This window comes from Pseudovirgaria hyperparasitica (assembly GCF_010093815.1).
Source record: "Pseudovirgaria hyperparasitica strain CBS 121739 unplaced genomic scaffold EJ05scaffold_8, whole genome shotgun sequence".
Taxonomy (NCBI): Eukaryota; Fungi; Ascomycota; class Dothideomycetes; order Acrospermales; family Acrospermaceae; genus Pseudovirgaria; species Pseudovirgaria hyperparasitica.
Genome location: NW_022985556.1, coordinates 1,307,582 through 1,317,688, shown reverse-complemented (window position 1 = coordinate 1,317,688; position 10,107 = coordinate 1,307,582). Strand labels below are relative to the sequence as shown.

The 10,107-nt window shown below is 45.8% G+C and overlaps 4 protein-coding genes across 4 annotated transcripts; 2 read left to right on the top strand and 2 right to left on the bottom strand.

The window, feature by feature from the left end:
• Positions 1–2,311: 2,311 nt before the first annotated feature.
• On the top strand, positions 2,312–3,628 carry EJ05DRAFT_439322 (uncharacterized protein; the record flags this gene model as incomplete). The annotated part of the gene is made up of 1 exon (XM_033741867.1): positions 2,312–3,628. One exon carries the CDS (start codon positions 2,312–2,314, stop codon positions 3,626–3,628), a length of 1,317 nt encoding a protein of 438 aa, XP_033600656.1.
• A 187-nt stretch (positions 3,629–3,815) lies between these two features.
• Positions 3,816–4,459, bottom strand: EJ05DRAFT_486254 (uncharacterized protein; the record flags this gene model as incomplete). Its single annotated transcript, XM_033745515.1, has 2 exons — positions 3,816–3,857; positions 3,905–4,459. The coding sequence occupies 2 exons, from the start codon at positions 4,457–4,459 to the stop codon at positions 3,816–3,818; spliced, it is 597 nt and encodes a 198-aa protein (XP_033600655.1).
• A 1,199-nt stretch (positions 4,460–5,658) lies between these two features.
• EJ05DRAFT_439431 (putative 40S ribosomal protein S20) lies at positions 5,659–6,066 on the bottom strand (the record flags this gene model as incomplete). The annotated part of the gene is made up of 2 exons (XM_033741875.1): positions 5,659–5,743; positions 5,798–6,066. 2 exons carry the CDS (start codon positions 6,064–6,066, stop codon positions 5,659–5,661), a joined length of 354 nt encoding a protein of 117 aa, XP_033600654.1.
• Positions 6,067–6,382: 316 nt separating this feature from the next.
• On the top strand, positions 6,383–8,598 carry EJ05DRAFT_476463 (uncharacterized protein). Its single transcript, XM_033744038.1, has 2 exons — positions 6,383–7,609; positions 7,661–8,598. The coding sequence occupies exons 1-2, from the start codon at positions 6,480–6,482 to the stop codon at positions 8,496–8,498; spliced, it is 1,968 nt and encodes a 655-aa protein (XP_033600653.1). The 5' UTR covers positions 6,383–6,479; the 3' UTR covers positions 8,499–8,598.
• The last annotated feature ends 1,509 nt before the right edge of the window (positions 8,599–10,107 follow it).

Genomic DNA, 10,107 nt, shown 5'->3' with positions numbered 1-10,107 from the left:
CCTAGATTACGACGCGTATACTATACGCCACGTTACCGGTCCGGGGGGCCCGTAGTATAGCCTCCGGTGTTACTACTATTTATACCTATATACTAGGGCGCTTACCTTAAGTAAGTTCCTCCTAGATTCTACGTAGGCTAGCCTCTATTCGGTCGAGCCTACCCTCCGGTCCTCTTAGTTATATCTTCTTCTCCTTCTCCGTAATTCCCTTTAGATTCTAGATAAGATCCTAGAATATATATAAAAGGGTCTTCTAGCCCTCTCCGGCTTCCTTCTCTATACGTACTACCTAGTAGTTAATATAATCTAGGAGGGTTTCCCCTCTCGGGGTCCCCTTTATTCCGTCTATCTATAGTAGCGTGCGCCTTTAGGTGTGTTCTATATTTTAGATAGATATATAGTTACCCTTAGTAATGTCGCTATATAGCCTTTTCTATTATACCGGTAGGGGTATATCCGGTATATACCGGGGTATATTAGTATCTAAGGCCGCTATATTTATTAGTTAAGGGCTACCCTTAACTAATAAAAGGGGGTTAGCGTATTAGCGTTCTAGTAGTATAGTCCATGCCTCTATCTCCGTGAGGATTTTAAGAGGGTATATATATATCTTTACACGGCGATAACGTCTTAGTTTCGACGCTATACATACGTATATATAGTAGTAGTTAGTATACTCGGTGTGCTCTATTAATTAAGGTATGTATCTCGCTGTATTACCCCGAATGGACCAAGTTAGCCTCTTGGGGATGTAAAAGAAGTTTTATATAGTATATAGTATCTAATTTAGTAGATAAAGATAAGATAATAGCGGAGACGCTCGCTAACGGTAATTATATAATTATTACTATTAATAATAGTTAGTTAAAGATAAATAAATACTTTATTATACTTAATAAGTCTCCTATATACTACGCTACTATAAACCTTTATCTAAATCTAAAAACCTTCTATCAAAGTACGTAGGATGACTTTAAGGACTCTAAGTCTATCTTTAGATAATACTAGTAGTAGTATAAGAGATAGATAGGTAAAGAGATACCTATATAGACTTTAATAACGATGAATATAATACTAAGAGTAGTATATTATAACTCTACTACTACGGATATTAATAGCTTTATTTCTTAGTACTCCGAACTACTAGAAGAAGACTAATATAAAGTTATTAAGGATAAGCTTATCTACTAGTAACGTAAACCTTCTATCGGCTATAATAGTAAATAGACTAATATACTAATAGCCTTCTAGATAGCTTATTAGAATAACTATCCTTAACTTAGTTAACTAGCGATAGACGTCTTAAGTATCCTAGCCTTAAGTTATAAGTATAAGCGTGCCTTTAGTAAGGCTAGAGATATAATTACTACTTACCGAGTAAAGCTTTATTCTATAATAGTTTAGCTAGTACTCTACTTAAAGTTATAGATAGATAAAGGACTTATTAATTTATAGTCTATCTAAGTCGTAAGGCTAATAATATACTTTTCCGTTCTATATGGTAATCGACTCTACTTAGTAGACGTGGATTTAGTTAAAAAGTCTTAGATTTTAGCTATTTCCTCGGATTTTAACTTAAAGTCGTATATAAGCGACTATATATACCATTCTAATAGATATATTTATCTCTTGGTCTCCCTATCTCCTTCCTATTTAGGTAATTATTATATACTTAATTTAATTTAATATAAGTAATCTTAATCCCTTAGCGTAGATTCTAAGCTTAATCCGTACTTTTAGGGTGACTAATCATATAATCCTAATCTAGGCCCTCGGATTGTATCCGATTGTATATGCCGAAGTCTGCTGGTAGACCACAAACATCACGTCATTTTGCCGTGCACGCTTCATATTTATATAGGATTGAACGCCTCGACTGAAACACGTATTTCAGCGTCGTATAACGCTCACAAGACTGTTCTCGATCCAGCGGCAGTCGATGGAAATTCTTACCAAGCTGATTCGACTCCACTCCCATTGGTCAAAAGTTTCATTCCAGTATCGCGCTGACTGTGTAGGCTGGCATCACGAGGAATCCATACCTGGCCAGAGATGGCATTGGTACGGCGTGCACTGGTTGATAGATCATTTACGGCCTCCTATGACTCGGAAGCCTGACAGTCTAGGATCTCAGCCCCCATTGGAGAGGCTGAACAGAGTTACCTATAAGAGAGAGCCCGAGCATTATATATACCACCCTTTCCTATGTTATCATCCTCCATCTATAATTGCCATAGACTTTATTTCACAAGTTGTTTTGATTGTTGCTTCATCTACCTACATTATAACACCTTTCAGTTCTACTATCACCATGAGCGTTGAGACTACCGTTACACCAACGAGCGGATCGCCTCCCTCTGTGGAGGTGCAAGGTCCAACGAATAGCCTGACAATAGCAGACTCGTTCAAGATTCGTCAAGTAGATGATATTACCGTCGCGAGAGCGAGAGAGGCCCCTCAAGTTCCTATAGCCCCTGGACCTGTCATTGAGCCACTCCCAGTCAATCCTCTGGTAGAGGGCTCTCTGGGCATACTATCGAAGTTCGTTGGGACATTCCAGGGTACTGGAATGAATATGATATTTCGTCCTAACACCAGTGGATCAGGTCTTACGGATAACATCCTCGAATTTAACCTCACCACGGAGAAGCAGACCTTCCTACAAGACATTGGTGACGTACCAAACCGTGGCTTTGCTGGACAACCAGACCTCAATCTCAAGGCTGTTCCTTACACACAGCAGATCTCCGACAGGCTCAACAAAGATACAGGCAAAGCAGATCTACCAACTCCCATTCCCATCCACTTCGAGCAAGGTCTTTTCGTCCGAACGCCACAGACCGTGAACCCTGATGTACCAACGGGAACCATCTCTCGCATGGGATCTATTCCTCATGGTACTACCATTAACGCTCAGGGCATTGAGCCTACAGGACCCCCGGTACAAGGAGCTCCAGATTTTGGAACTGTGTCGATCATTCCCTTCACGATAGGCAATCCAGACAGCCAAGTCACCGCATTTGCTAACCTCAAATTCGAGCCAACTCAGCTACGTATTCCACAAGACTTCACCAAGTTCAACGAGTCTGGCGCACTCACACAAGCCATCTTTCAAAATCCCAACGAAGTACTCAGGATCGCAAATACGAACAGCTCTAAGAAACAGGTTAAGGAACACATAAGATTTGAATTATCCACAGAAGGTACCAATGCACTTCCTGGTGGCGGAACTGCCAACATCGCATTTCTGCAAGGTCCACCCGGAAATCCGCTGCCCGCTCCCAACGCCCATGGCGCTAGCATGAAAGTCACATACTGGATTTCCACTGTGTTGGTTGATGTCGTCATCCCTGAGGGCCATTACGCAGCGCATCCCACGAAGAAATTACTCTCCTCGGAGGCTTCGCGTGTCGACAAGGTCTCTACTCCTAAGTTCCTTGTCGAGCTCAAGAGAAATGTGTCTCACAACACTACCGTCAAACTATCGTATACACAAATCCAGTATTCTCAGAATGTATCGCTGAACTTTGGAGGCCTCACGTGGCCGCATATTTCAGTTGCGACGCTTCAGCCAGGGAATGCTGTGTTTGTAAAGGCCGATTCGCCACTGCTTGCGAATTTGAAGTAAGTAATAAGCGTCCTTGGGGGTTGGGGGTTTGATTTTTGATGCTATTTGGATGATTCGATTCAGGGTTATAGCTCTCAGTATATTCAATCAGAGTAATTATTGATTCGTTGACTACATAAATGTATCAAGACATGTATATCTGATGTGATGACAACGCACTGTATAAGCTCAGAAACCCAATTCGAGTTCAAAGTGAGCCTCTAGCACCATCCTCTCTCGCAACGTGCCACTATTTTCGTTAGTAAATCAATAGTTCGGACAATAAGTGATTCTTACCATCTTATACGGTGCTCCCCATCCAAACAGAATCGACAACACTTCCCGAGTTTTGTCCAAGCTCATAACCTTCTCAAAATTCGCCATCGTATCCCAACCCCTAATAACGACGAACCCTACTGCTTTCTCACCCTCAATCCCTGCATAGTTCACCTCGTCGACCGACCAGCCCATGGTGCATCCCATCTCGCCTACCAAGCCGATCATGAGGAACAGTTCATTGAACCTTACAAAGTCGTCTTCGATTTTCTTCTTGAACTCTGGCGTGACCTTTGAGACTGGGAAGAAGGTATGAACATATTCGACTACTGGAGCTGTAGCAGGGCCTTTAGGGCCGAGGGCTGGGCGGGCGAGGTCGATGCGGAAGCTGCTTGAGGATGGGACATCGGGTGCGATCTCATCGCTTGTGCCTTGCCATTCGACAATCGCTTGCGCGGTGCTTTTATCTTGGATCAGAGTGCCTTGAATGACATCCTCAGGTGCAGCTTTGTTGATAGCTTGGAGCGTGGCGGCTGCATCGTGTGCTGGGAACTGAATGATTTGAGTGACTGTCATGTTTGATGATTGGGTTTTGAGTTGTTATGAAGGTGAGGAGCCTTGTGTGTTTTCAGGTATCAAGTATTTGATAGTGGTTTATGTTGGAGTCGTGCGACGGCTTATATAGGTCTTCCACGTGTACCAAATGTTTCGTTATATACCAACTAATAAGATCACAACAGTCGATTGTTAATCCGGCTTTTGACAGACAGTACGATCGTACCTATCTGTATTATGGATCTTTTGTGATCATCCATCTGTAGATGAACTCCTAAAGACGCCGACATACAAGCTTCAGGATGGCGCATTGATGACATTCTCGTAGGGGGCAGATCAAATACCGAAGCTAGTACGAATGTGGCGATAAAAGCGATCCTTACGTAAGTTCGCCTTCTGGATAGACACCAAAAGCCGATATGCTTGAGGCGCCAATATTAACGGTGCGCTCCAAATGAAACGCGGTTGAACCCAGTCTATTTTAAGCAGGTACTAATTCATGATCTTGAATGAGTGAGAACTCTCTGGTATTTCCATAGCCATATGCGTAGTGGCTGCTTGGACAACATGATAACTTTTCCTCTGATCAATCCCAAACGATATCTTCTCCAAAATCGAAGTCCTGAGCAGCTTTTGAAAGAACGCTTTCAGAGTTAATACTCCGATGAATCCAGGACACCGCTAGGTACGTATCATATATGCCTCAAAGGTCTCCAGAGGTAGTCGTCGTTGGGTCAGTCTTGCGTGGCTTATGTATGCCGTCGAAGTCAGAATTAGGGTTTCTTGTCCGGAACGCTCTACAGATTTTGGGCCCAAGACAAGAGTGATCATCTCAGGCGCGGGAGACTTTCCAACGTGAATCGTTGCATATATCCCTTGGCTACCTGGAGCGCAAAAACCGAATATTTATTGGCGCTGAATGGCGTCCTTGTCGTAGCTGTAATGTGAAAAGTCGTTGTTGTGGCAATTGTAAGTCTCAGGTACGCTTTGTTAAGTTTTCGTCCAAGGTCGTAGTAAGCCGAGCGACTTGCTATGTCACATAACATATACATGCTTACGTCCATATCTTTGAGAAGCATGTCGAATTTCATATTAGCAGGCCAATAACCATTTTACTTCACTTGCAGATGTTTATGATGTATCCGATGCCATTGAGATTGTCCTACTTGAACTAGATAATCCTCTTTTCGGACCTCCAACAGATCCTCGCATGACCCCGTCTAAGCAGCGATAGTGACCTCAACTTCGACACCAGCTTCGATGTTGATGATGATCTGCTTTACGACTTCGGTGGGTGCGTTAAGACTGAAAATCTATGTCAGTATTTGCCAGGTTTGGAGTGCGATAAGAAAGACGTACTCAATCAGGCGCTTGTGAATTCTCATCTCGAAGGTGTCCCAGGTCTTGGAACCCTCACCGTTAGGAGTCTTACGGGTCGTGATCTTGAGCTTCTTGGTAGGAAGGCGGACTGGGCCCTTGACGCGGAGGTCCTTCGTCTTTGCGCGTTCGATGAGCTCCTGGCAGACTTTCTCAAGCGAGTTGACCTTGCGCGAGGTAAGGGTGATGCGGATCTTATGGATCTTGGGGGCTTCGAAATCGCCGCCCTTGGAAGGCTTCTCGTATGACATTTTGGCGGCTATGGAAATGTTAGATCGACGTGTCGCAAATGCTAGAAACGTGAGGGTTGAAGAGATAGACTAACATTATATGTTCCAGTCACGACTCGGATCTGTTCTGATCACTGTTACGTGATGACCGGTAGTTTTTTTGCGGTTGTTGTAGGAGCAGTTCAATGTAGTTTCGAATTTCGCAAGCGATGTGGGGAGTACGAGTGTAATCTTGGCAGCGCTAGTCAGAGTGTGGCTAGTATTTATGCCTCAGGCGAGATAATAGCCTGCCGAATACGGTTACCGCTTTATTCTTGACGCGGTGACTCCATGATACATGTCTCCATCACTGTTTCCGGGGTTCGCAATGAATACAAACGTTCTGGCATGACATTGCTCTTAAATCTCCTTGGTACTCTACTACGCCAAATATTATGTCTCTCCCGCCGCTCGCACCAGTTCCATCGGTGAAGCTTCGTTTGGAGCTTGCCCCTCCAGAATGGGAAGCCTGTATAAAGGCCTGGGCATCTCTATCAGAGCTATATCTGCGGCTTCCAGATGAGAGCTTTGCCAGAGTTGCAACGTCACCAGGCATTCTGGATATGTATTTGCTATCGTTCTTTCGAGAATCAGCGTCATTGGGAAGTAGTGAGACACGATTGAATAACGACAGCATTTACCAATTGAAGAAGAGTGCATTCTTATTGGTACATAGAATATTTGGCAGCCAAGTGTCACCTACATTGATGCATTGGGAATTCTTTGCAGACTTGTCGCACGCCTACCCTCACAGTGAGAGCCTCAGAACCCTGCTAAAGAGCTTCTTCGAAAGACATGGCCCAAGTATGGAGATGTCTTTGCATAAGATCAAGAGTATCCTAATCACGAAACTCGAGTCCGAGAGACCTGAAGCTGCCGGGCCGGATATGAGGAGAATCATTCACTTGTTCCGGGCATCGCCAGATGCTGCAGCATTCTTCATGGTCGGTTCAGACTTCGTTGATGCTCTCACTTCGGCATACGACAAGGCTTCATTGGACACCCGGCCCTGTCTAGTCGTCACATTGTACCTAGGACTCTCAGGACTACTCCATAGCAGCAAGCCAAACTTCTCTATTCTGTCAGATCATCTTTACAGCCTAAGGACGCACACTGAAGCTGCTCAAAAGGCGAGTAAGACCGCGAACACGCTTCTAGTTAATTTGGTGACCAATACTGCATTCATTCATGTTATGGGGAAGCAAACTTCATCAGAAGCTACTAGAGCACGGAATACTGCTGCGTCATTGTCGGTATTCCAACAGCCAAGTCTACGTAGACCAAGGAGACGTCCAAAGCCTAAGGTCGACAAGGGAAAATCCCGAGAAGAACCCTCAACTTCTGAGATGCACATGCATCGAATGAGTCTCATAACACAGATCCAGGACCTTTTCCCCGACCTTGGAACAGGATTCGTTGCGAAGCTTCTGAATGAGTACAATGAAAACGTAGAGGAAGTTATAGCACACCTATTGGAGGAGTCCCTGCCGGCTCATCTTAAGTCTGCCGACAGGACAGAGGAATTGTATGTTTCATGCGCCCTGCCAAATTCGCATCAGAGTAACAGCTATTATAGGAATGATATTGCAACACAGTTACAAAAATCAGACCTCGCACCTCGCTCCACGCCACCGGCCCCGGAACCGACGATACCCGTACGTCGCAACATTTATGACGATGATGAATTCGACCGGCTTGCCGTCGACGTATCCAAACTGCACTTCGGCCGCAAAGACAAAGGCACCGCCGACGACCTCCTCTCGAACCGCGAAAGTGCGCCCAACAAAGCCGCCATCATTTCTGCGCTCGCAGCATTCGACTCCGACGACGACGAGCGGGACGACACTTACGATGCCGAAGATGTCGGTGGCACCGTCGAGCCCGGCGCCGAGGAAGCAGACTCTGGCAACGAGGAAGTTCTTTTCAAGGCCTACACGAGCACCCCCCAAGTCTTCAGCCGCGATGCATTGACACGACGAAGCAAGGAGAGAGACGGGCTGCGAATCTCTACTAACATGACAGACGAGTCAATCGAAGGTTGGGCTGTCATGCTCGCACGCGATCCCCGTAAAATAAAGAAACTTGAGGCAAAGTACACATCATTCACCGGTCAGCAGCGTGATCTCACGCCGCAGTCATGGACAAAGACAGAGGAAACTGACGATTCTGACGGACGGCATGCCAGTGACCGTACCCGAGGTGGAAGAGGCGGCTTCAGGGGCGGGCGTGGCCGCGGACGAGGTGGTCGAGGCGGACCGCAAGGAGGCTCAGAAGCGTCCACGAGAAGCGATGGACAACGAGGAGGAGCACAGCAGAATCGTGCAAGGAAAGAGGCAAATAAGTCGTCCCGCGCGAATCATAGTCGACGGGAGCAACGGGCAAAAAAGATGGCCAGAGGAGGATTCGCAGGATAGAGACAATACCGATGTTGGCGGACTGGGTGTCTTGCAGTTCTTGCGGGCCTACAGGTAGCTAGCTAGTTGTCAGTATCACTCGCTATCACAAACATCCACCAGTCTCACATTCTCTGATCTCCTTAGATGGTCTTAATTTCTGAGCATAGACAAGACGTACTCGCCGCACCGTCCACTCATCGTCAGCCGCAGGCAATCCATCCATTCCCACAGTTCCCGCCAGCCCCCACCCGCCTCACACACCATGAATCCCATCGCAAACTAGAACTCCTTCCACGCCCCGTATCCTTCCATCCTCGCTTCCACTCGCTGCTTTCACCATCTCCGTCGTAGCGTCCGTTCCTTAGCGCTGCCGGACAAGCGACATTCTCGCTTCACCCGGTCCATGCATGATGCCTAGCTTCGTCCTTAATACACTAGACTAGACTCATCCTTCCATCCATCTATCGCAACATTTAGACGGTGTTAACGATGCTTGGATTATTTTCCTAGTAGCTGGAGGAGGGCAATGGTACGGGATATGTTCGTTTATAGTTGCGTGTCTTGGAGATAGTGCATTCTTCTCTCACCCTCTTTCTCAGGCAGAGTAGAATGTCGCGCCAAGCAATAAACAAACAAACAAACAAACAAAATACCACTCTCCACTCCTTATCCTCCGAACTTACGTCCGCATAGCAATTCTTATCTTATCCATAACACCTCCAAGTAAAACACAGATTTGAAAAACCCTAATCTATATCGCATACTAGAAATTATATAAGTTGTGATACTTCTTTTTTTGGAAAAAATAAAAAAGATAAACCCTGCCCTGTCTAGCTCGGTGACCACACACCTCAGCCTCGCCAAGGCTGTGTTTGCTCCACTTGCATGTACATACACATACACATGCATATACATACATAAACGTACATTAAACGCACATACATACATACACGGACATTCCCTAAAAATGCATCACTCCCCACCATACCACTCGCCCATTGACACAAACCCAAACCGACCAATCAATCAACACCCTCCGCACCAAACCACACCACACCACGACCCCCAATCTCACACCGCCCATCCACGAAATTCCCAAATCCACCAAATCTTCACCTAAAATCCCGCCAATCCAAGCTTGAACCCCGCTCTCTGGCCGCGCGTACCATACATACATACAAGGCCGGACCACGGTGCCATGGAGAGTATGTGTAAGCATGTCTGATTTCGCTAATTGTGACTACTTCCGGGGGGTTTTGGTGTATGGTGTGTTGTGTTGTTTTGTTGTGGGTGGCTGGAGGGATGGATGGATTTTGCGTGATATTATAGTGTGTTTAGTGAGTGGATGAGTGGGCGAGTGAGTGCATGAATGGAAGGAGGGGATGGCCAGGGTTTGGGGATTCGGTGTTGGTGTTTGGTGTTTTTATGAGGGGAGGTGAGCGTTGGGACTGGGGACAGTTGTGGGGAGGGGGAGGGGTGGAGTTTCAGACGGTAATGGAGATGTGAACTGGGGTCTGATTAATGCATGAAAGGCTCTATGGACCGTATTTTGCTGTGACGGCTGGACAAATATCAAAGCATGAGTCACGTCAGCGTAGAGAGCAAGAAATGTAGACAGATAGACAGA

What these genes read in the sequence shown, in the direction of transcription:
- EJ05DRAFT_476463 (XM_033744038.1), top strand. Translation starts at nt 6,480, where the DNA reads ATGTCTCTCCCGCCGCTCGCACCAGTTCCATCGGTGAAGCTTCGTTTG. An exon ending in GCCGACAGGACAGAGGAATT is followed by an intron (nt 7,610 to 7,660) that starts GTATGTTTCATG and finishes CAGCTATTATAG; the next exon opens with GAATGATATTGCAACACAGT.